The sequence below is a fragment of the Chlorocebus sabaeus genome, chromosome 21, assembly GCF_047675955.1.
Source record: "Chlorocebus sabaeus isolate Y175 chromosome 21, mChlSab1.0.hap1, whole genome shotgun sequence".
Lineage (NCBI taxonomy): Eukaryota > Metazoa > Chordata > Mammalia > Primates > Cercopithecidae > Chlorocebus > Chlorocebus sabaeus.
The window spans coordinates 13,854,879-13,881,880 of NC_132924.1; the positions used below are offsets into that span (position 1 = coordinate 13,854,879).

Consider the following 27,002-nt stretch of genomic DNA (forward strand, 5'->3'; position numbering starts at 1 on the left):
AAATGCATGATAAGTTTATTCTGGGAAAGAAGCTAAAATATCTGTGGCTTTATTTGGCTTTTTGAAAACATTCCCACATAAAATTATTATGTTATTAATCAATTAATATACAAAACATAGAACTATATTTCAGCTAATTACTTAAATATAAACAATTTAACATTTATAAAACAAAGTAATTCAGCTTGGGAGTTTTTGTTAATTCTACTAAATTAAATATTAAAACTCAGCATATTTTTACTTAAAGGTTTATACAAAATAATAAATGTTTAATATTTTGAATCTCAGTTTATGAAAAAATAGCAAACATTTAAAAACAGCAAATGTTACAATATTTTATATTAAATGTTAATAAATTCATGGCATAATACATTAAAATATTTTTCTTAACATAAACTATATCACCATATTCTGGAATTAAATTTTTTTGTAACTAGAAAATGATTTCTGTAAAGATTGCAGTACCAAATATCGGAAAAGGTTTAACACCTGTTCTGTAAGTTTCCTCTAGTCAAGAATCCAGTAGCAATGCCCACTAAGAGTGGTTCACACAGTAGGAGGTTATGTTAGTTGATGACAGGGGCAAGTGATTGGTTCTGAGATACTGGGACATCAACAGGCCAGCAGGGCAGAGGGTATCAGAGGCCATAGTTATGTTTGTTAGCCATGTGTTTCACATCCCAGAGAAACGCAAGAAACAAAAACCAACACCTGCCCCTTCTATGCAGCAATGTCAAATCTGCTACAAGTTAAATTATTCAATGAGAGTCTATATTAACAAAATACAAAAAGAGCCTCAGAAATATAGCTATAATATAGTCATGTCATATTTAGCCATTTTAAAATTATCCTAAATATATATTGCATCAGGATTTATTTGAGCTCTGCTGGTGTTGATGCAGATACAGATTCTTCTGGGCCTGCAACACAAAGTAAATAAATAAGTAGACAAAGATGACGTTTTCTATAAATTAAAAAACCTTAATTTTAAATATAAGAAAACACATAGTTCTGTACCTATTAATAAGGATTATTTCTGAGTCTACAGAAAAATCGAGCTTATGATCCTGGCATAAATCATACATTGGAAACACAAGACTACAACTTCTGCACTGGTAGACTAGAAGAGAGTGCCCCATTGGAAACAGTTTAATTCATGAGTTTTGCCTGTGTATTGTGGAAAGTTTCTGCTGACATAAGCACCCTGACAAGAATTATTAAATAAATAGTATGAGCACAGCCTGGGCAAGGCGAGTAGGGAGGTGGGGCAACTCAGGCTGTCAGTCTTGGCATGACACGCATCCCTGCTCCCAAGTCTTTTGAAATCTTCATTAATGCTGACCCTCTCAAAGTACAATAGTGTACCAGTTTCCTAATGCCAAGCTTTAGGGCACGTCAAAATATCTAGGACAGCTAGAAAAAAATGCAATAAACAAGAATAATAATAATCTTGTGTCTCATGGAGGGAAAGAAACATTAAGAAGAAGCCTTAGGCTGGGCGTGGTGGCTCACGCCTAAAATCCCAACACTGTGGGAGGCTGAAGTGGGTGGATTGCTTGAGCTCAGGAGTTCAAGACCAGCCTGGGCAACATGGTGAAACCTCGTCCCTATAAAAAATAAAAAAATTAGCCAGGCATGGTGGCATGCACCTGTAGTTCCAGCTGCTCAGGAGGCTGAGGCACAAGGGTCACTTGAGCACAGGAGGTCAAGGCTGCAGTGAGCCACGACTGCACCACTGCACTCCAGGCCCAGCAACAGAGCAAGATCCTATCTTAAAAAAATAAAATTAAATTAAATTAAATAAGAAGCCTTGACAAGATTAGTCTCCAGAAAGTTATAGCAACACATTCTAAGTGGAGAGATGTCTAGTTGGAAGGAAAAAAAGGCACTTTCTAAATTGCCTATTGTTTATAAAGTTAAAACCATGATGGACAGCAGGGAAAATGGGAAAATAGGAAAAAAACAAGGAAATGAAATATAGGAAGGAAAATAGTGGTCAGACTGACAGTGGAGAGAGTTTGGGTGTCAAAAGCTCTAACATTAGCCTTGAAATCAGAGATACTGAGGTGGGAGCAAGCGTTTCATAGTGACACCCGCCTCAGCTATCCAGAAACTAAGCAGAGCAGATCCTCTTCTCCGCATGATGATTCTTCCAGCTCTTAGGGGCTTTGCTGCTTATTTAGGCTTTCATTAATTTGAAAGCTTAAAAGGTTTCTTCAAAATTAAACAGATCTTGCTGATAATATAAACACAAAGATTATGTAACACCTGCAATATAAAGTTTATACATTTATATGAATATCAAATGATAGTCCCTTGATCAGATATGTAATATTTTGTCAATGGTGAAGTAAATTCTATCTTCTTAAGACAATGCAGAATAATAAAACCTTTATCATATCTTATGAAGTTGATCTTCTGTACCTGCTGCATTTGTATATTTAACTTGAGGTCCTAAAGAAGAATAATTTAAGCCGAAGGTTAGCAGAAGGAAAGATAGAAAAGATCAAAAATGTAAGAGTAATATTCTTATTATAAACAAAATTGACAAATATTTAGTTAGACTAAAAGAGAAAAAAAGAAAAGACTGAAAAAAATAAGAAAAGAAAGAGGATATGTTGCAACTGATACTGCAAAACACAAAGGACCACAAAGGACGACTGTGAACGATTATACACCAACAAATTGGATAGTCTAGAGGAAATGGATACATTCCTAGAATCATGCAATCCACCAAAGCTGAATCATGAAGAAATAGAAAATCTGAAGTCTAAGAATGTGTATGGAGATTGAATCAGGTTAAAAAAAAAAAAAAAAAAAAAAAAAAACTCTCCCATCACAGAAAAGCCCAGGACATAATGGCTTCACTGGTGAATTCTACCAAACATGTAAAGGAAGAACTCATACTAACTCTTCTCAAGCTGTTCCAAAAAAATTGAAAAGGAAGGAGCACTTCCAAACTCATTTTATGAGGCCAGCAATACCCTGATACCAAAGTCAGACAAGGACACTATAAGAAAAGAAAATAACAGGCCAATTTCCTTGATAAACATAGATGCAAAAATTCACAACAAAATACTAGCAAACCAAATTCAACAGCACATTAAAAAGATCATAAACCATGATCATGTGGAATTTATCCCTGGTAAGCAAGGATGGTTCAACATATGCAAATCATTAAATGTGATATACCAAATTAACAGAATGAAGGACAAAAACCATATGGTCACCTTAATAGATACAGGAAAAGTGCTTAACAAAGTTCAACATCCTTTTATGATAAAAACTCTCAACAAATTAAGCATAGAGGAAATGTACCTTTACACAATAAAGGCCATACATGAGAAGCCCATAGCTAATATGACATTCACCAGTGAAAACTGAAAGCTTTTTTTCTAAGATCAGGAGAAATACAGGGGCGCTCACTATCACCACTTCTATTTGACTTAGTACCTGAAGTCTTATCCAGAGCAATTAGGCATGAAAAATAAATAGAAATCATTCAGATTATAAAGAGACAAGTGAAATATTCTGTTTGGTGACAATGTGATCTTATATATAGAAAGCCCTAAAGACTCCACCAAAAAACTGTGAAAACTGATAAACAAATCCAGTAAAATTGCAAGATACAAAATCAACAGACAAAAATTGGTAGCATTCTATGTACTAACAACAAATGATCTGAAAAAGAAAGTAAGGAAACAATCCCAGTCTCATTAGCATTAAAAAATACTTAACAATAAATTTAGCCAAGGAGGTGAAAGACCTGTACACTGAAAACTATAAAACATGGATGCAATAAATTGAAGAAGACACAAATAAATGGAAACATAGCCTACATACATGGATCAGAATAATTAATATTGTCAAAATGTCCATACTACCCAAAACAATGTACAGATTCAATGCAATCCCTATCAAAATTCCAATGACATTTTTCACAGAAATAGAAAATAAATCCTAGAATTTGTAGGGAACCACAAAAGGCTCTGAATAGCCAAACCAATCTTAAGCAAACAGAAAAAAAAAAAAGCAGATATATGGAATCATGCTATTTGATTTCAAAATATGTTGGAAAGCTAGAGTAAGCAAAACCGCATGGTATTGGCATAAAAACGGAAGTATAGATCAATGGATACAGCCAAGAAATAAACCCACGCATTACCAGTCAATTAATTTTCAACAAAGGTGCCAAGAACACACAATGAGGGAAAGGACAGTTTCTTCAATAAATGGTGCTGGGTAAACTGAATATCCACATGCAGAGACGTAAAATTGGATCTTCATCTCATTTAATATGCTAAAATCAACTCAAAATAGATGAAGACTTAAACAAAAGACCTGAAACTGTAAAACTGCTATAGGTTGAGTATCCTTTATTTGAAATCCTTGAGACCAGAAGTGTTTGGGATTTCAATTATCTTTAAATTTTGAAATATTTGCATACTTACTGGTTGAGCATCCCAAATCCAAAAATCCAAAATCTGAAATGTTTGAGTGAGCATTTCCTTTGATTTCAGATTTTCAGATTTGGGATGCTCAACCTGTAGAAAAAAATACAGGGAACAAGCTCCCCAGCATTGGTCTGGGCAGTGATTTTTTGGATAGAACACCAAAAACCCAGGCAACAAAAGGAAAAATAAGTGGGACTACATTAAAAAGTTTCTGCAAGCAAAAGAAACAAACAACAAAATAAAAAGACAAGCCACAGCACAGGAAAAAATATTTGGAAACTGTATAAGTTTCCAATAAGTCTGATAAGGGGTTAATATCCAAAATATATAAGGAACTCAACTCAGTAGCAAAAAAAACAAATAATCCAATTTAAAAATAGGCAAAGGACTTGCACAGATATTTCTGAAAAGAAGACATGTAAATGGCCAACAGGTATATAAAAAAAGCTCAACATTACTGTCATCGGGGAAATGCAAATGAAAACCACAATGAGGTATCATCTCACACCTGTCAAAATGGCTATTATCAAAAAGATGAAAAGTAAGTGTTGACGATAATATGGAGAAAAAGGATCCCTTACATACTGAAGGTGAAATGTAAATTAGAATAGCCATAATGGAAAACATTATGGAGTTTCCTTAAAAAACTAAAAATCGAATTCCCGTATGATATAGCAATCCCACTGCTGGGCATATATCAAAGGAAATGGAATCAGTATGTCACAAAGCTATAACTGCACTCCCAAATTTTCCGCAGCATCATTCACAATAACCAAGCTATGGCATCAACCTCACTGTGCATCAGCAGATGAATAAGGAAAGAAAATGTGGTATATACACGATGGAACACTAGTCAGCCTTTAAAAAAGAAGTAAATTCTGTCATTTGTGACAACATGGATGAACCTGGAGTACATTCTTCTGAGTAAAATAAGCCAGGTACAGAAAGACAAATACTGCATAATTGCAGCCATATATGGAATCTAAAAAAGTTGAACTCATAGAAGCAGAACAGAATGTGTTACCAGGTGCTGGGGATGGGCTAGTAGTTGATGGGATAAGAGAAGAAGTTGGTCAAAGGGTACCAAGTTTCCCTTAGACAGGATGAGTTAAGTTTTAATGATCTATTTCACAGCAAGGTGAATAAAGTTAATAATAATATATTGGATATTTCAAAATCGTTAAAAGAACAGATTTTAAGTGTGATCGCCACAAAAAAAGCATAAGTATATTTGAGGTAATGGATATGTTAGTTATCTTTATTTAATGATGCCACAATGTGTACATGTATCAAAACATTGCATTGCACCCCGTAGTTGTATGCAATTATTATTAGTCAATTAAAAATAAAATAAAAAGTAACCTAAAAAATAAATTGGAGTCTCCCATGGCTTTTTACTTACCTTTTCCAGTACGACTCTCACATGGCGAGTAATACAGTGTGTGCCTATGAACTAAAGTATGTTTTTGCTTGTGTAACACGTATAAAAGAACAATAGGCCAGGCGCAGTGACTCACGCCTGTAATCCCAGCACTTTGGGAGGCCGAGGCGGGCAGATCACGAGATCAGGAGATCGAGACCATCCTGGCTAACACGGTGAAACCCTGTCTCTACTAACAATACAAAAAATTAGCCGGGCGTGTCGCTGGGCGCCTGTAGTCCCAGCTACTTGGGAGGCTGAGGCGGGAGAATGGCGTGAACCCGGAAGGCGGAGTTTGCAGTGAGCCGAGATCACGCCACTGAACTCCAGCCTGGGTGACAGAGTGAGACTCCCTCTCAAAAAAAAAAAAGAAGAAGAAGAAGAAGAAGAATCATGTTGTAACAGTGTAAGCGATCCTCTTTTTGCTCTCCCTAAGTTATGTTTCTGGAACTCCGATTTTTTTAAAACATACATGGCACAGGCTTTGTAATCAGAATGCATGCAGTTTGGAGAAGGACATTCCAGGCTGCCCAGAGGCTGTAGTCTCAGATTACAGGACTATGTCCATCGATTTTTTTGTGCAAGACTTTTGTCTTGTTTTGGTGCAGGTTACTTTATAAATACTCACTTTGAGAAGACTCTGTAATAAAAAACAAGTACATTCATTGTTCAGGTTAACGAAACAGACCAAGTATTAAAAGAAGTCATAATTACTTGAAGAGTTAATAAAAATTCTATATTACTTAAAACAACAAGTCAGAAAACACTCTTGACATTGTAAAGGTCAATAGGGCACACTTTTTTTTTTTTTTTTTTTTTTTTTTTGAGACGGAGTTTCCCTCTTGTTGCCCAGGCTGCAGTGCAATGGCGCAATCTCGCCTCACCTCAACGTCCGCCTCCCGGGTTCAAGTGATTCTCCTGCCTCAGCCTCCCGAGTAGCTGGGATTACAGGCATGCGCCACCACGCGCAGCTAATTTTGTATTTTTAGTAGAGATGGGGTTTCTCCATGTTGGTCAGGCAGGTCTCAAACTCCTGACCTCAGGTGATCCACCTGCCTCGGTCTCCCACAGTGCTGGGATTACAGACGTGAGCCACCGTGCCCAGCCAATAGGGTGCTTTTTACCAACACTGAATATGAACTTGTCACCATCTCATCCTCCAGGATAATAAAGGAGAGAGTCAGCCAGTAAGTGGCAGATCTTGCTCAACAAATACAGTAAGGAACAGGGTGTGGAATAAGGGCAAGCAGTGACCTCACTTACAAATAACCACACCAAACACTTGAAATGTCTGAAGAGGCATAACACGCCATCTTTCCTCTTAATCAAATAACTCAAGCCTCAAGAGTAAAAACAAGTTTCCCAGAAGCAAATGGTCAATAATTAATAGAGCTATGGATACTGAACATAATGCTCAATAGGTGTTAAGATGGATGTGTTGAAAAAATAAGATGAATTCTTTCTGTACTATTAAAAATAAAAATGAATGACTGTGCATAGTGGTTCACACCTGTAATCTCAATAGTTTGCAAGGCAGAGGTAGAAGAATTTTTTGAGCCCAGGAGTTTGAGACCAGCCGGGGCAAAATAGTGAGGCCTTGTCTTTATGAAAAACAAAAAAGTAGCTGGGTGTAGTGGTGCATGCCTATAGTCCCAGCTATTTGGGAGGCTGAGGTGGGAGGATCTCTTGAGCCCAGGAGTTCGAGGCTACAGTGATCTGTGATTGTGCCACTTCACTCCAGTCAGGACAACAGAGTAAGATTCTATCTCAAAAAATAAATAAAATAAAATATTATAATAAATTAAAACTAATATAGTACTTTGAACGTCTAATTACGGAGAAAGTTCTAAATTATTCAAAGTTTGAGATATGCCAATAATGGAGTAATTTTAAGTTTGAATTTTGACTTATTTTCAAAAATTTTTAAAAAGTGATCTCAAAAAGGACCAGTTGCTTTTGCAAAAGTCTAAGCATTTTAGGGTCAACATTTTTTGGATCTGGAAGATTAAAAGTTGATATTATTTGGTATGTTATTTGTTTGTTATATCAAATGGACTATCAAACTTTTTGACAAATAAAATGTAAAACCCCAAAAGTCATGACTTCCGCTATTCATTTGAATAAAGAGGAAAGAGCGAAACATGTATTACCCTCTTGCTTATCTGTAACCTTGGTACTTCTATGGGTGTTTTCACATCGTTTTTGGGTTACTCATTTCTCATTACAAGAAGCATCATGCGATAAGAACATCAGCTGCTGCATCACAATTAACCAAGCCTCCAGTAAACAGATGGCTGCCTGTGCCTCACCTGGGGCATCCTCAGGACCTTCAGAAGCCTCTGTGTCCTGGAGCCTCGCTGCATCCTGGGGACCTTCCGGGTCTCGTGGGGACTGAGATGACACTGACGCCCCGGAGATCTTTGGGGTCCTCTTGCCTGAGTCAGCTCGCTGCTGCTGCAACCACTCATCCTTATAACCATTGCTAATGAGTTTGGAAAAATTGGTAGGTGAACTGTTTTTTTGACCAGGCCTTAAAAAGAGTAAAAGTAATGTGAAACTTAAGCACAGGGTTAATGATAAAGCAGAAGCAGTATTCCGTGAACACACTAAATAGGTGTCACTGTCCCTTCAAACCTAACAAACCTCTCTCTCTCTGTCTCTCCCTCTCTCTTTCTCTCTCTATCTCTCTCTGCCCTTTTGTATCTCCCTCTGCTTCTCTGTCTGTCTCACTGTCTCCATTTTTAAGCATAACAAGTGCATGTCAAAGCATCCCTTGTACAGGGATGAGAGCATGTTTAGTTCAGCTTCCAAAATCTTTCTTTGTGATAGTCAATTAAGAATTAATAATAATTCTAGTATTTCACTGGGAAGCCTTCCTAAGAAAACACCACCCCCTTCCTTCATAGTAATGGATTGCTCAGAACTACCTTTAAAAACAAAACAAAACAACAACAAAAAACCTGCTGGGTGCGGTGACTCACGCCTATAATCCTAGCACTTTGGGAGGCCAAGGCAGGCAGCCACGAGGTCAAGAGATCGAGGCCATCCTGGCCAACCTGATGAAACCCTGTCTCTACAAAAAATACAAAAATTAGCTGGACATGGTGGCGCACACCTGTAGTCCCAGCTACTCAGAAGGCTGAGGCAGGAGAATCGCTTGAACCTGACAGCTGGAGGTTGCAGTGAGCCGAGATCACACCACTGCACTCCAGCTTGGGCAACAGAGTGAGACTCAGTCTCAAAAAAAAGAAAAAAGGAAAAAAGAGAAACGAAAGAAAAGAAAGAAAGGAAGAAAGGAAGGAAGGAAAGAAGGAAGGAAGGAAGGAGAAAGAAAGAGAACAAAAGAGAAAGAAAGAAAGGAAAGAAAAGAAAGAAAGAAAAAGAAAAGAAAGAAAGAAAAGAAAGAAAGAAAGAAAAAAGAAAGAAAGAAAGAGAGAGAGAGAGAGAAAGAAGAAAGAAAGAAAGAAAGAAAGAAAGAAAGAAAGAAAGAAAGAAAGAAAGAAAGAAAGAAAGAAAGAAAGAAAGAAAGAAAGAAAGAAAGAAAGAAAGAAAGAAAGAAAGAAAGAAAGAAAGAAAGAAAGAAGAGGAAGGGAGGGGAGGGAGGGAAGGGAGGGAAGGAACGGAAGGAAGTGAGGAAGGAAGGGAGGAAGGAAGGGGGCTGGGCACAGTAGCTCACACCTGTAATCCCAGCACTTTGGGAGGCCGAGGCGGGCAGATCACTTGAGGTCAGGAATTCGAGATCACTCTGGCCAACATGGTGAAACCCCACCTCTACTAAGAATACAAAAAATTAGCTGGGCGTGGTGGCAGACGCCTGTAGTCCCAGCCACTCAGGAGGCTGAGGCAGGAGAATCGCATGAACCCAGGAGGGGAGGTGGAGCTTGCAATGAGCCAAGATCGCACCACTGCACTCCAGCCTGGGGGACAGGGCGAGACTCTGTCTCAAAAAAAAAAAAAGCCAGCTGTGGTGGCAGGCACCTATAGTCCTGCTACTTGGGAGGCTGAGGCAAGAGAATCACTTGAACCTGGAAGGTGGAGGCTGCAGTGAGCTGAGTTCGTACCACTGCACTCCAGCCTGGGCAACAGAGCAAGACTCCATCTCAAAAAAAAGAGAAATGATTACTTTCTTATTGGTTCTTTCTTGTCCTTATCAATGGTTACCCGCTGCTATTTTACTCTCTTACACAGGTTTGTCTCCAGTCATTTCTTGATGTTAGCTTAGCCTTTCACCACCTACTGCATCTTCACATCTTACCCTGACCCACACTGAAGAGTGACAGGGCAGTTTGCCACGGTAGAGGTAGTGTGAGCTTTCAGCTCGACCAGTAGCAACCCACCACCTGTTCTCTCTGAGCCTCCATCTCAGCACTTTGAGAGACAGAGGCAGGAGGATTGTTTGAGTGCAGGTGTTTGACACCAGCCTGGGCAACATAATGAGACCTTGTCTCTACAAAAAATAAAAAATTAGCTGGGTGTGGTGGTGCATGCGTATAGCCCCAGCTACCTGGGAGGCTGAGGTGGGAGGATTTCTTGTGCCCAATCACTTTGTTATCAAGGCCACTCCTAATGCTTCATTTTCTCTCTCTTGCACATCTATAAATACATGTCTAGGTATACCTATATACTTACATATATATAAACACATATGAATACATGTATATTCCCCTCTCTATCAGTCTAGCTTGGTGCTGTCATGGCATTTGTCACAATGCAATGTATCTGATTGTTTTTTCCCCATTGGACAAGAAGCTGTTTGAAGAATTAGTCAGGTAATTAATAACATTTATCCTAGCATTAAACTTGGATTCTGGGAGAGTAAGAAGACACCTAAGGCCTCAGGGATTTCACTCTCCAGCTGGAAGATCAGCAAATGTCAGTGTGCCTGCTATATCTTCTGACTGGAAACAGAGCCAGCACGCTTACAAGGTGCTGACACCTCAGTTCAGGACTTGGACACAGAAACATCAGGACCTAGTGGACCCTACATGCAGGACAAGCAGCCCCGGCAAACTATGGTGAGGGTGGTGCCTTGGAGGGGGTGGGTGCTTCAGGCAGGACACAGCCTGATGGAGAAGCAGGGCCTCCACACTGCCAACCTGCAGCAAGCATGACCTGGAAGGGCAGATGTGTTCAACAGCAGCAAAATGACATTAGGAAGGAACAGAAACCACAGTGAGGGGGCGACAGGCACAGCCAGGCCAGGCCACAGACAGGGCTTCGGGAAGTTGTGTGGATGATGTCACTGGCGCAGTCATCACCGGATGAAAGACGGAAGGCCAAACCCAAACCCAGTCCAGACAGTGCGGGCGTAGCTCAAGCACTTACATGGGGGGGAAGGAGAGTCTACTTCCTGTAGGGTCCTTAGGGCCAAATGGGGTGTCTGCTTTGCTCAGGTACTTTGAGTCAATGGCCGGTAGCCTCAGCTGTGTGAGGAAACACACAAAACCCTGAGTTAGTGGAAAGCACTCAACAACTAGAAGAAAACTCACAAATGGTAGCAAAGATACAAAGCTTATAGGGCTGGACTTTCAATGTGGTCATTGTAAATGGTCACAATAAAATATAATTCAGCAATCATCTCATTCAACAAAATAGTTATGTAAAAGGGACTATCTGTAACTCAAAAGCAGTTGCTATATTCGAGTAAAAATGCCATCTGCTCAGGAGGAAAAACAATGAATAGCTAAGAGCCTGGTCCTGAAGGAATTTCCCACACCCGGATGAAAACATATGTTCACAAAAGCACCTGTATGCTTTTGTAATAATCACCCAGAACTGGAAGCAAACCAGATGTCCACCAACAAATGAATGGATAAACAAATTGTATCATGATCAGCCAATGAAACTCAGCAACAGAAATGAATGAACTACTGATACTCGGAACAGCACGGCCACGCGTATGTAATGTAGGTGCATAATATAAATGCATTACACCACATTGGAGAAGTCCAGCAGGAAAGACTCCACGCCGTATGATTCCGTTGATTTCACATTCTGGAAAAGGAAGTGTAAGAATTAAAGAAAGAGGAAAGAAACACAAAATGTGGCTTGACAGTCAAAGACAGGTTTTCTTTAGTTAAAACCTGAGAGGCGCTCCTGGCCGATTGTGGTCAGGAGCACTTTTTCTTACAGACTAAAAGTATATATTGGTTTTAGGGTGAGGGGCTTATGAGAAGCTTGGAATGTCCATGTGTGTGGAGAAGTTCATGGCGGGATTGGAAACTCTCTGGGAGGAGGGGAAGTTATCTCGGGGCAGACATCTTTCAGCCCGGAGGGCGGTTAACTCGGGCCTGGAATCTTCCTGGCTGGAGGGAGCTTATTTAGGGGCCACCACGTCTCTGGTCAGGGAGGAGTTTGAATGTTTCTGGTTGGAGATGTTACCTGTGGTTCATTGACCTTAGCCGTTAGGCTAATGCCCCTTGGATTTAGGTGGATTTTATTAAGGTGAACTTTTAAAATGAGAGGCTTGTCCAAGATGGCGATGCTCCTGCTCTGTCCGGAAGAACTATAAAGACTGAAAACAGATCGGGACTTGCAACGGTCTGGTGAGGGGCTGACCACAAAATGGTGTAGAAATGCTGGGGGCGACAGGACTGCTATGTTCCTTGATGGCTGTGGTGGTACACAAGGGACACCTTAGTCAAAACCTGGAGAGCAGTTCTCTATAAAAGATGGGTTTCACTCTACGTAAATTATTTCTTATTAAAAGAAGTATAAATAAATGCTACAGGAAAACTGGAAAAAAACAAACCAAGCAAACAAAATCCATGGAGGTATTGCTAACAATTACAGGAAGAAAAGATGGCTATTCAAAAAAAGGAAACAAGATCCCCCGATCACCCTGTAGGTGAGCAAGACCCCCATGAATGCTGGTAACCAACAGGCAACACAGGTGCCCTAAGTCTTGTCAAGCATCCACCACATGCCCCATGTGGGGCCAGGGCACAGATGAGGAAAGTGCTGGCCCACACCCAGGATGTGATCATCACTCATAGGTGACCTTCGTACCAAAGTGGTGATTGTGTTGACTTATTAGGGCAATCGGAGCCCATCCCGATGTGGTGCTCATCCCCTCCACCTTACCTGACACCGTGTCCCTCTACCTGTTAAATATTCAGCATGTGTATCTTTAACCACCACCACTTGTCACCCTATCTCCTTCCCCACAGTGAGGGGCTGGCTTCAGGAACTTTGTGCAGCCCCTAGCACACCTTTTGTAAATGGGTACTAACTTAGAAACCCCACTTGACTTGAGAATGATATAGCCATTTAGCATTTTAAGATTTCTGTAGATGTGAGCTGTAACCATGGTTAATATCCAAAGGTTCATTTGTCACTAGAGGCTGTAACTCAGTGTAATTGGCCACTTGAACAACACTAAGAGATAGATCTGATTCTTAACATGGTCCATTTTGACTGAGTGTCTACGGTAGTATGCACCTGTAGACCCAGCTACTCAGGAGGCTGTGGCAGAGGAGACCTTGAGCCCAGGAGTTCGAGGGTGTAGTGAGCTATGACAATGCCACTGCACTCCAGCCTGGGTGACAGAGCGAGAACTTCTCTCTAATTAAAAATAAAAATAAAAAACAACAATAAAAGGTCCAGTGCCTTTGCACGGATCACGGAAACAACCCAAAATCCGAATCACAGCTGGACATGGAAATCTTAAAGAAAAAGCATGTGGCCCATTGCAGCCAGTTGACATTCTACTTGGTGTTCAGCTACTCAAGTCCCCAAAATAAACTGAGGGGTTTCCCTTCAAACCAAGATGCTGAGGCAACAGTCTAGGAATCAGGCATAGAGAGTTCATAACAACTGCCGCCTATGCTGAGACACATCCAGTCTCTTCACTGTTCAAATGTCACCCGTCAGGTGACAACGGTGTTCACTCTTATTCTCAGTATCAAACACTACTGTTATTTGTAATGTGAACTTCACCGTTTCACTCACAAACCCCAGAGATGCAAGAACTGAGACTAATCTGAGACGTGGTGCTGAAGCCCCAGGCAATACTAAGCCCCTGGCAGAGCTGCAGGCCTGGCTCTTGTTCCTTCCAGCCCCAAGGAAAGGGGAGAGAAGGGCCTCTGATCAAGACTTCCCAACAACAGAGTCACCAATTCAAGATTGCTTCCAACTTTCTTCATTGCATTCTTAAAATACACATCCTCTGAGAAGGCTTCACTGCACGGCCAGTCACTCCTTTGCGATCAAATACACCACCAGGACTTCACATAGAAGAAGAGAATTCATCTTCTCTTCCTTTATTATCAACAAAGAGTATTCCAGAAAACGCTTAATACTTAAATAAATGAAAACATTCAGAAATGGGATAACTAAATATAAAATTCCTTTTCTGTATTTGCCAGATCAGAAGTGCTAAGCCAGTTTTCCTCTAGATAAGCATTAACTATCTGTAAATCATTTAGCAAAAAGGAATCTTACCTCTTAAAGTCATTATTCATAAAAAGAAAAAGAAAGACCACAGTATGGTGGCTGCTTGCCTTTTAGTAGATCCAAACTTAAAATACAGAGCACGTGGCCGATGCCACGGGCAACATAAGACACCACCAGCAGCTAACATCACAGCACTTAATTACTCGGGGCCACAGAAGCAAAGCGGATGCAGATGCCATCTATTTATGGGCTCTCGTCACCTTTTTTTTCTCCTTTTCAAGTTCCTCAGCCTCTCTTTGCCAAACTGTTTTCATGTCGAAGTCGAAGGGCCCTCTTCTGGATGCATAGCTACCGTTGGCCTGATCGGGGTTAAATTCTTCATGAGCCATGTAATCCGGCATGGAGACAGCCCGCACTCTGCAGGGACAGACAGCAGTTATAGCCAGGTGCTCAGAGCCATTTCAGCTCCCTCCCTTCCTTCCATCTCCATTGCTGGCTCTCCCTCTCCCTCTCTCCTGTCTTCCTCCCTCTCTCACTGTCTCCCTCCTTTCCTTTCTCCTCTCTCTCTCCCTCTCTTGCACTCTCTCTCTCTCTTTTCCTCTTCTTCTTCTTTCCCTCTTTCTCTTTCTCTCCCTCCCTTATTCTCTTCTCTTCCGTCTCTCTTGACATCAGCACTACCCATCCTCCTTGAAAACACAGACAGGCCTTTCCCTCCTGTGCCTGCTAAACAACACACCAACCCCTCTGGGGCCTGCCTCCCAGGAGGGCCACTCAGAAATCACAAGGTCTCAACATTAGTAAAACAAGATATACTAAAATATGAAATTATAAAACATATCTTCTAAAATAATTATTTATTTTAGAATAGCATCTACCACTTTGACCCCTTAAAATAACTAAACACCCCTAAACATTTACCATTTAACATGTTCATTTAAAATAATAATAACATGCTCTGTTTCCTGTTGGATGGTTATTTTTAATGTGGGCATTTAAACCAGCAACCAGTCTTCCCATACACACAGCGCATACAGAAGGGGCATCAAAGGCACTGGAATGCTTCAGCCTTTAGATCCCCGAAGGACCATCTGTACACATAACCAGGTTTGAACAGGGAAGAACACTGCATTCAAATTTGACACGGCAGCACAACCCCCCCAACCACGCAGTGTCTGAGGGGCTGCAGCGACTCCCCTCCTCCATGTCCTGCTCCTCATTTGCACTTGTTCAGGGCTCCAGGATGCTGAGAAGAGGCCCCGGCTGCAAAGTGGGCATCAAGGGCAAGGTTGAGGAGTAGGGTCCTGGGCACCACTGCAGCAAAGCACCTAAAGGAGGTGGCTGGGGTCCTCCGAGAGAGCGAGTGAAGAGGCCAGGGAGCAGCGGTCAGAGGCTGGAAATGCAGGCTTGGAAGGTGGCCGCAGATACCCAGTAAGAGAAGCCACGAGTGTGACTGAGTTGCTCAGGGAGCACAGGTGTGAGAAGTGGCACCTCTCCCCAGCCCTCCCACTTCTGATACAGTCTGAGGGCAGTAAAAAGCCCACAGAGACGGATGAGCATTGAAAACAACAAAGGGAGGGACAATTTTTTTTAAAAAAGCGTGTTAAGTTGTAGCTCCTGGGTTCCCAGATTTTCAGTGAAGGAAGAATTTCTCCTGTGCTTCCCACTCTTCACATCCTCGGCCTGTGCCAGGACCTGGAGCAGGTGGTCTGCAGTCCAGAGGAGGACAAGGTCCCAGGAGGACGAAAAACACTGAAGGCCCCAGAAGAAGATCATCACTAGAAGGCTTGGACAATTAGTAAGGACATATGGGGTGGGAGGAGACAGCAAAGGGACAGGGGTACCAACAGTTTGGAAGGAAAAAGCAGAAAGAAGGGATGAAAAAGTCCATGTGGAAGTGTGGATATGGGAGGAAGGGGCATGCCTGAGGTAACGCTCTCCAGGAGCACCCCAGAGACATGAAGTGCCCCCACCTCCCCCCAAGAATTAATCGTTGGCTCAGGGCACCCAGCTAGAGCAGGAGCCGCCCTCGGCTGCAAGAAAGTGCACGGCTGCTTAGAGTCCAGTAGCCGCAGGACCACTGGGCACCCCTCAGTCAGAGCTCAGGGTCAATGGTGCTCAGGAAACCCATCCTTCCACATCTGCCTGGGGTACTCGGGCTCTACTCTCACCTGAGGCTGCCTGCTCTGCTCTGTTCTTGCAAGCGCAAGCAGCATTGCAGGAGTGCCCCCAGTCTCCTGCTTCCCGTTCTAAGACTCTCTCTTCTTGCTCAGCTCATCCACTTTGATGTAACCTCTGTTAGCACAGAGTATTCCTTTTTTTTTTTTTTTTTTTGAGATAGTCTTGTTCTGTCACCCTGGCTTGAGTGCAGCAGTGCTATCTTGGCTCACTGCAACCTCTGCCTCCTGGGTTCAAGCAAATCTCCGGTCTCAGCCTCCCAGGTAGCTGGGACTACTGGCCTACACCACCACATCCAGCTAATTTTTGTATTTTTAGTAGAGATGGGGTTTCACCATATTGGTCAGGCTGGTCTCGAACTCCTGACCTCAGGTGATCCACCCACCTGGGTGTGAGCCACCCTGCGTATTCATTTTAAACTACAGAGGGAAACAGAATCCTGAAGACAAAAGCCATATTGTGACCATGGCAGAACACTCAAGTAACACCAGATAACTACTTGGAAATATATCTATGGTAGTCTTATTTTCAAGCCAAAAAAAATGGGGAAATGGCCTGAAATGATTTTTCATTTTACCTCTCAATCCAAGAGAGGTGGTTTTGGAGATAAAGTTTGCATGTCCACAAATACAAATTTCTTAGACATTTCAAATATTATGGGAACAATGGCTCCTCATAACTCAATACTGAACATAGAAATTTAGGATTTTATATATTTGTAGCTTTACCTAGTGCCTTTTGTCTTTAATGAGAACCCTTTGGGATAGGCTGCTATTTCCACGTCAGGAGGATGTGGTCAGTCCTACTGAGAGACAGGACTAGCTGGATTTCCTAGGCCTGCTAAGAATTACTAAGCCCAGCTGGCGAAGGTGACCACACCCACCTTTAAACACGGGACTGGTAACTCAGCTCACACCTGATCAATCAGGTAGTAAAAAGAGCTCACTAAAATACCAATGAGGCTAAAAGCAGGAGATAATGAAATAGTCAATCATCTGTTGCCTGAGAGCACAGGGGGAGGGACAATGATCGGGATATAAACCCAGGCATTTGAGCTGGCAGTGGCAAACTCCTCTGGGTCCCCTCCCATTGTATGGGAGCTCTGTTTTCACTGTATTCAATCTTGCAACTGCACACTCTTCTGGTCTGTGTTTGTTCCGGCTTGAGCTGAGCTTTTGCCCACGGTCCACCACTGCTGATTGCCTCCGTCGCAGACCTGCCGCTAATTTCCACCCCTCCGGATCCCACAGAGTGTCCACTGCACTTCTGATCCAGCGAGGCACCCATTGACACTCCCCATCGGGCTAGAGGCTCCTCATTGTTCCTGCACAGCTAAGTGCCTGGGTTTGCCCTAATGGAGCTGAACACTAGTCACTGGGTTCCAAGGGTCTCTTCTGTGACCCACAACTTCTAACAGAGCTATAACACTCACCACATGGCCCAAGATTCCATTCCTTGGAATCCGTGAGGCCAAGAACCCCAGGTCAGAGAACAAAAGGCTTGCCACCATCTTGGGAGCTCTAAGAACAAAGACCCGCCGGTAACACTACAGCGCAATTTACCAAGAAGGAGCCCAAAGACACACAACTCTAGGGTGGCACAAAATGCCAGGGTTTCCAGAACTCTGGTTTTCTGACAACTTAGGCTATATCCCTCAAAGAGCGGGCTATTGTAAAAGAGAACCTGAAGTTGTCATATTACATGCTTACTATCAGTATTAGACATTTGTATTTTTAAAATTCAAATTGGGCTATTTTTTTTTCCTGTAAAGATAAACAACAATGTGAGTGCTTTAAGATACTTACTCTTGCTGGTTGGCTGTCGGTGGCTTGCTGTGGTGGATATACCAGTCTGGCAGGGAGTAGGCCACCGGGGAGCCTTTTCTGGTCCCAGGGGCAAAGTGCTTCAACAAATCTCAAAGAAAAAATGACATGGCTGTGAGACACCCCGTTGCCCCTATACAGACGCACAGCATTGCCAGTGATAGGCTCAATTTACAAGGGGAACTGTAGGTCTCCCTGGGGTTGCCTCTGGGATTCAGGGGCTAACAGAGCATCCCTGATCCTCACCTGTCTCTGCACAGGCTAACAGATGGGCATCCTGCTTTGTGCTCAGGAAGGGACATCCTGTATGCCTCCCCACATCTCACTCTTTGCAGATCTGGACAGAGCTCTTGATCTTGAGCAGCATCTATGCAGGCCAGCATCCACCAGTTCCTGGAGCGGGCCCATCCCTCCACTGCTGAGGTCTCCAGGGACTGCACATGAGCTGGCTCCCTCATCTTCAGCTACCCTCACACCATTCCTAGCATAGGACAGTCTGACTGTCCTCTGCCACTGTGGAGCTGTCCCTAACCCCACCCCTACCATTTCCAGAAGAAACCACCCCTCCAGGTTTCCAGATGGGAAGTCGGATACAAGCCCCTAAAAGGTACCTGGGAGATTTCACAGTCACCTTGGAGCCAACCCTGAGAGGCACAGAGAGTACAGGGTCCTTCTCAGAGGCCGAGACTAGCTCCCGACTCACCCACTTGCTTTCTAGCTCCCCACACTTCCCTCCTCTGGTTTCAAAACGCAGGGAGTGGGAAGAACTGACTTCCCTGTTAATAAGGACAGCAAAATGGTAACAGTGCCCATGGCAGTAGCAGACAACTTTGGTTGACCTATTACTATCAATAATAAAATTTTAACTTTTCATTTTTTTTTTTTACTTTTAAAACACTTTTCATTGTTAAATGTGTCAGACTTACAGAAACATTGCATGAATAGTATGAGTTCCCCTGTACCCTGACCTAGGCTCCCCAGATGATATTCTACCATATTTGCTTTATGTTTTCTCTCTTTGTCTATCCCTCTCTCTCATTATTATTTTTGTTGTCGTTATTGTTTTCAGAATCATTGGGCAGCGTGTTGCAGACACAATGCCCAGTCATCCCCCTATACCTCAGCAGATGTTGCCAAAAGACATTCCTGACATAATCATGGCACAATGATCACATTCAGGAAACTACTATTGATGCAATTCTTTTATCTGATTTACCGACATTCAGAGTTTGTCCCCTTAATGTTCTTTAGCAGGAGGAGGTGAATCTAAGAAAAAATGTCTAGGTCCTGTTCTCTGAGTGTCACACCTAGTCCATCAAATTGTTTGGTCCAACCTTTTTAATATTAAAGCAAAGATGTCGCCATTTTGCTTCCCATTTTCTTTCTGACAATCCCCACAGGAGTAATGGCAGCCAGAGGGGAAAAAAGGTTAGTGTCTCTCAAAGTCACTGACCCCAAGACTGGCTCTGAGACATTTTAGATGTGGTCTCCCAACCCTCTGAGTAATTTCTGTTGAGCTCAAATGCCTTAGTTTTTAGCATGATTAAGCAGTCCTTTCTCAATTAAATCATGTATCAAAATTTGATCCTCATCAACATCACACTGAAACTCATCTATGGTCTTCATTTTCTAAAACATTTGCATACAAAGGACAAGCCGCAATGAGAATAAACAACAGGAAACAAAACCTTTTCAAAAATTAGCCAAGAATTGGTAGCGTGCAAAGACAGATTCTCTCTTGGAGGCAACTTCCTGAGATTCTCTTTGTAATAAGAATATAAAGTGGGTGAGGGAAGGTTGGATCATCGCAAAGGCATTACTCAGAAGAAATATCCTACACAGGCAATTCTGTGAATTCAGCCTATTTATTCTAACTTCATAAAAATTAGCTCATCCCTGAAGAGCATGCCCATCCCTACACCTAGTTAATTAACCTAAATTTCCAAAGGTCCTAAGCTAAACATGTAGACTCTATAGTAATATTTTTATATGGAAGAAATTAGGAACAAATGTCCCCATCACTGCCCACGAGGCTGCCACATTGAACAGGGCAGGCGGGAGCTCACCAGGCCTGCCACCTTGTTTCGCGAGCTTCACATATTCCGAATCTGTTTCTTTTATCCAGTATCTTCGAGTCCCAGGCAGGTCCCTGCCGTGTGAGTCTCCCAAATTGCTGAGACCTGGGATCTGGGACGCTGGTGGGGCATCCACGGCCTTCTCAGAGCGCTTCACTGGAACATGGTAATACCAATCTATAGAGGAGAGAGGCAGAGGGCCACGCTGTTGCTGTGTGCCAGGGTGGCCTCTAGTCCTCTACCAGAGTGTCTATGCAGACAGCCCCATCAGGTGGAGTAGTGCAGGCCACAGAGCCTATTAGCAAGGAAGGAAATGCCCTCTTCTGAGTTCCTGATGTGAATCATAACACAAGCCATGCAATTCAGTCTCTACTGCCCACCAAGACGCCACCACTGGCACCAACCGAGGGGAAAGCTCTGAGGGCTCAGCCTCTTTCATGGGCACTTTAGCTTCCCAGGGAGTTACCCAAGCCTCATTAGGTCTCTGTCTCTCTCTCTCCTAATCCTCCATAAAAATAAGACAACTGTATTTCCGGTTATGCTGGGAAATATACATTGCTGAAAAATCCCAAATCACTTAAATAAAATGTTATGGGTAAGCCTGTGGAATATATGGCTAAATGTTGACCAAGATTTGCTAAATTTAGTATGCTAAAAATACTGAAATCTAAGTTCTGTCACAGAAATAACAGCCTGTTTGAACACATTTACCACTAGCACAAAAGTGAGAAGAGGCGGGACTGGGGAGTGGTCAAAGAGACCTGTCCACCAAGCAAGGGTGCTAGAATCAGCTCAGCAGCCCGTCTCCACACGAGCAAGTACAGTACCTTCCCTCCACCCAGACTCCCCACGTGAGAGTTCATCTCACCTTATCACTCTCCTTCTCCCTCTCTCCTTGTCCCTTTCATTATTATTAATGTGTAATTACTGTTTTCAATAATAATGGCTTTGCTTATGCCTGAAGCCAAAGGGAGCAGTGAAAGGTGGCCAGAGGTCTAGATGGTTCCTGAAAAATGGTGGAAACAGGTGCCTATGTGTTATGGAAAAACTTATCAGGTGGAGACTCAGAGATTCTTAAGGTGACTGGGTTTGGTTCCCTTGAGAAAGATCAAGTTGAAACACAGGGAGTGTAGATTGTGTGGTTTGTATCGTCAAAGCTCCCGTGAAGAAGCCAGGCACAATCGAGTGGAGGAGGACAGCTACTCTCTGTCCTTCCTCCCTTCCTGATTGGAGCCCATGCAGAAAGGGGCTGTGGACAGAGAAGCTGAACATGGGCCTGGTGAAGCCATGAGGCTCCCTAAGGCCTTGAGCTGAGGGCATCCAGGACAGGCCCTGCAGACTGGCTTGGGACCACCCAGGAGACTCCCTGGAGTCCTACTGGGAGCTTCTGTCAAGTGAGTTGGCAAAATCCCAGGGACCTGGAGTTACCAGTGTTTATTGATGATCCTCACAGAGAGAAGAGATCCGGGGCATTCAGACACCTGGTGTTCTAGGTAACTATCTGAATCTGAAATTGATTAACCAGATACCCAAATATAAGACAAAAATATCACACCTGATTGAGAACTTTAGAAACAAAACCCAGGAAGAATGTCAGATACAAAAGATGCAATTAATGTGAGACAAGTGACTGGGTGTATTCAGTAGCACTTATCAGAATGTACTGTCACAGGGGCAGTATGTTCAGAGTCTAACACAATACCCTCTTCTTGGGTAGATATAATGTCTAATTTTATGTGTCAACTTGGCTGGACCATGGTACCCAGATATTGGTAAGGCATTATTTTAGCTGTGTCTATGACGTTTTTTAGATGAAAATAACATTAAAAACAGTAGCATTTGAGTGAAGTAGACTGTCCTCTGTAATGTGGGTGGGCTTCCTCCAATCAGAGTAAAGCAAAAATAAAATGCTAAGCCCCGCACCCCCCATCCCCCAGCTGACTGAATGAATCCCCCTACTCAGCCAAGGGCATTCCAAAGTAAACCTGAAAAACTAGTTCAGGCCATAATGGGAAGGGAGGTTGCACGTGCCTCCTTATACCCTCCTTCCTTTGGAATTCAGGCACAGCAGACCAGCATTATCATTAAAACAGAGATCTTAAGACTGAAAAAACAGACTGTTTGTGGCAATCAGAGACCAAATTGCAACCTGACTGTAGTAGAGCATCACATGACAGATAGCAGGTCCTGAAAGAAATTGAAGTATTTTACCACAAAATAGATTTCTTTGACATAGTTTGAAATGGTCCTACAAAGCTGGCTCTTGTGGGGAAAATCTGCATTCTGTAGAGAATCCCCTTCCCTTTCCAGCTCTCTTCCTGATCCAGGAGAGAATTAATTGAGTCTGACACCTTTTTAGGTCTGATAAGAGATGTTAGACGGGCGGATCACGAGGTCAGGAGATCGAGACCATCCTGGCTAACGCGGTGAAACCCCATCTCTACTAAAAAAATGCAAAAAACTAGCCGGGCGAGGTGGCAGGTGCCTGTAGTCCCAGCCACTCGGGAGGCTGAGGCAGGAGAATGGCATGAACCCGGGAGGCAGAGCTTGCAGTGAGCCGAGATCCAGCCACTGAACTCCAACCTGGGTGACAGAGCAAGACTCTGTCTCAAAAAAAAAAAAAAAAAAAAAAAAAAAAAAAAAAAAAAAAAGATGTTTACATATACTCTCTCTGAAGGTGGCTACCATGACAAAAACCCTAGTCTCTGCAACTCCTTATCTTAACCCAGTCACTACTTTCTATTGATTCTGTGTCTTTGGTTAATAACTTGCAACAAATTACCAATCAGAAAATCTTTAAATCCACCTATGACCTGGAACCAACTCCCACCCACATACACACACACATACTTGGAGTTATCCCACCTTTTCAAACTGAATCAATGTATTCCTTACATGGATTGATTGATGTCTTCCTATGACTTCTGTCTCCCTAAAATGTATAAAATCGTTCTGTGACTCAACCATCTTGGGCATATGTTCTCAAGACCTCCTGGGGCTGTGTCACAGGCCTTGGCCACTCATATTCAGCTTAGAATAAACCTCTTTAAATATTTTACAGAGTTTGACTCTTTTTGTGGGCAATTAATTGAAAGTCTTAAGAGAAAAGAATGAGATTCCCCCAGAAAGAGGAAACTCTTCCTACAGACTGCTCTGAAACTCAAACTGCAACATCAGCTCTTCCCTAGGTCTCCAGCCTATTGGTCTGCACTGCAAATTTCGAACCTGCCAGGCTCCACAATCATTAAAACAAATTCCTTAAAACAAATCTCTCTCTCTCTCTTTACATCCATCTATCTATCTATCTATCTATCTATCTATCTATCTATCTATCTATGTATATATGTGTATGTATATAGAAAGGTAGACATGGATATGCTGTTGGTTATGTTGGTGTGGAGAATGCTGACTAATGCAGTAGACACACAGGAAAATAGTACTGAATAAATCCATTCATGTAAGCATAGAGAAATGAGAAGTAACCATCCTTTAAAGCTAAAAGCTTAGACATCAAATTTTTAATGGATGGTATTTAATACAGACAATCTTTTAAGTATCTAAAGGACATTAAATAACTGAATAAACACTATATGGTTTTGTAAAGGAAAGAAAAAAATTGGAAAAGGTTTAAAGAATTGCACAAAACATCACAGAGAATCAATTTAAGAATGAATAGGAGAATTTAGCAGCTTCATAGTCTGATCATATTCAGTTCAAATATTTTCTTTTTGAGAGAAGGCATTTTATTGTTGCTTTATTTTTCCACTCTGTGTTTTGATTACTAATTAATCCACAGAGAACAGTGTGTCTTCTACCTTCTTCTCATTACTGGAAGCTGTGAACAGGCACTGAACTCTAATCTGGTTGGCCATTTCTAAATGCAGGCAAAGGAGGCACTCAGAGAGCGAGGGCCCAGATCAGTAAGAACCAACCGTGATCACCTCATGCGCGCGCACGCGCGCACACACACACACACACACAGAGGGTTAAAGGGACTAAGAGTTATCACAGTTTTTATCATGCAAAACACATTGTTGGCACTTGTACCATATCAGTCATTTACTATCATATAGATTTTTTTATATATAGCCTTCCCTGCCTTCTGGTTTGCCAAATATTAGTACCCTTGTTTCATCAGTGAGGAAACACAGTCTGTGACAGTCTATGAGATGAACTAAAGATCCTCCAGCTCTTCTGGTCTCTAAGGCACAAGGCAGTGTGTTATATGCTCACATACCCGCGGGGCACAGGCTCCTGCTTTAGGCTGCTGTGGCCTCACTTAACAGCTGTGGAGTCACTTACAAAGTGTGTGACCTTGGACAAATTACTCCAAACTCTATAAAACGAGGGTAATGTTACCTTGTAGGGCTGTTATGAGGTTAAATGAGTTAGTATATATTAATATAAAGCACTTAGAACAGTGCCTGGCAGTTATTAGTGTTCCTTAGTGTTGTTCATACAGACAAGGCCACTAGAAGACACCAAGAAGTCACATAAAGGCTCCAGAGCCCACTGGGAAAAGGCAAATCAGCCAGGCCTTCTGTGCTGTTCCCTTTCCAATCCCCAGCATGGCCACATTATCTTCAATAGCAGTCACAAGGTAGCGCTCTGGGCTAGCAACATGTTTAGAGTATGCAGAAGGGCCACATATGGTTCACTTCTGAGCAGATGTGCTGGCTCCAGAGTGCCGACCAGCTCCAACTCGGCTGTCCCAGCTGATCCCCACGACCCTCTTCTCTACCCTCTTACAGCCTTTCCCAATAAAAAAAACAACAGGAAAAAAGAAAAAAAGATGACAGCATCTCAAGACTTATTCTTCCTTCCCCTCTCCTCCACTTCAAACCCTGGCACATAAGAAGACGTGAACCTCACTGAATTCCTTTTCCTGTATCCAGACACTAAAACCAGAATGTATGTTTAACTTGCTTGGGGTCTAAAGTAGGAGCAAGGTCTAGGGATTCAATGAAATACCTAGGGAATTCAGCTAGAAAAGAAACTTCCCAGGTCAACATTCAGGAACACAGTTGTGAGAATTGTATAGGATTGAACTATAACAATGAAAACTTCCAAGGGATCCTGTTGCTCCAGATTGAACCAAGATAGGTAGCCTTGGTTCTCTCTTGTTGAAAATAAAGAAAAACAAGACTTCCCCCACTCATATTTCTCTTTAAGTCTTGATTTCACACTCAGGCACAGGAGTAGTTTGTGGCTTTCTTTGACTTGTTTTATCACTTGGTCCTCCATCGTTCACAGCCCCCTCCAGCCCACATAGAGGACGACGGGTCCACAGCGTGTCTAGCAAGCAGAGTGCACGCACCCAGCTCTTTCTGGCCGGGACGCGCTCAGGGCGCACTCACCGCAGGGAGCGTAGCGGTGCGTGGCGCCCTGAAGTTCCTTGCTCGTGTTCCTCATGGTCAGGCGCTGCACGCTGCGGGAAAAGACAGATGCTGCCGGACCTGGTGTTCGCGGGTGCGCTGGACGCTGCCTGCTTGACCCGCTGCCAGAAGCTGCAGCTGCAAAAGCAAAATCTGCGCGCCCCCTCTGGGTGGGTCTGTACGCCTCCACCTGACATGCCTGCAGGTGCCTTGCGATCCCCTAGCGCTGGCACTTCCATGCAGGGTATACAGCAGGGGGCATGTCGACGCCAGGTAAACAGAAGGGAGCACATCACGCCGGCATACAGCAGGAACACATGCACGCCAGGTAGACAGCAGGGCATGTCCACACAGGGTACACAGCAGGGGCGTACGCACTCCGGGTACACAGCAGGGGCACATTCACGCGGGGTATTCAGCAGAGACGCGTGCGTGCGGGTCACACAGCAGGGGATACGTCACATCAGGTATTCAGTACCGGCATGTCCACGCCAGGGACACAGTAGGTACAGAGAAGATAAACAACAGGTAACCAAGGGGCCGCGGGACTTGGGCAGGCTGGGAGATCCCGCCCTGTGCTCATCCCAACCCGGCGACAAGGTGGTCCCCTCCCTCCAGCCCCGGCGCGCACTGCCCGCACCGTGAGCTCCGCACAGTGGACAAGGCCGGGGCCCCTGTGGGCGCCCCCATTGTCCTCCAGCCCGCTCAGGCTCACCAGCTCCCCGTGGGTCTCCGTGGGTGCTGCCCGCGGCGCCCGGCGGTGGAGTTTTTACACGGCTGGCGGGCTGCAGCCAACCAAACCCAAACTCCCAGGGAGCTGCGGAACCACAACATCGGCGTCGCCAGGGCAACGGCTGAACGGCCAACCGGCGGGCGAGGCGGGATCACTGGCAGCCAATAGGGGAAGCCTAGTGGGCAGCAGTGGACCAATCAGGGCCGGAAGCGGAGCGCGGGCGCCGCCTGTCAACTGCCCTGAGCCCAGAGCCGCACCAGGGCAGGACTGCGCGGCGATGCCACCGGGAGCAGGGCGGGACTTAGCGGGGATGGGAGCAGGGCCTTACTGCTGCAAGCGTGTGGGGGTGTGGGGGTGTAGGGGTGTGGGGACGTGGGCGCAAGGCAAGAGTCAGACCTCAGTCCTCGTGCTGCTCTGGCTGGGAACCACAGTTACTGCAGAGAGGTCCAGAAAACTTAGGGACATGCATCATGTTTTCCAAAGTATAACTGTCTCACCCTAAAAACAAAACAAAACAAAACAAAACACCAGTATACAAAAAAAAAGAATTTGC

The 27,002-nt window shown here is 43.4% G+C and overlaps 1 protein-coding gene across 1 annotated transcript; it reads right to left on the bottom strand.

Annotated features, from left to right (window-relative positions):
* Positions 1-8,085: 8,085 nt before the first annotated feature.
* Positions 8,086-26,550, bottom strand: C21H7orf57 (chromosome 21 C7orf57 homolog). Its single transcript, XM_007981365.3, has 7 exons — positions 26,432-26,550; positions 25,699-25,769; positions 20,333-20,518; positions 18,249-18,357; positions 14,529-14,685; positions 11,200-11,297; positions 8,086-8,404 (listed from the first exon to the last, which is right to left on the bottom strand). Exons 1-7 carry the CDS (start codon positions 26,548-26,550, stop codon positions 8,086-8,088), a joined length of 1,059 nt encoding a protein of 352 aa, XP_007979556.3.
* Positions 26,551-27,002: the final 452 nt, after the last annotated feature.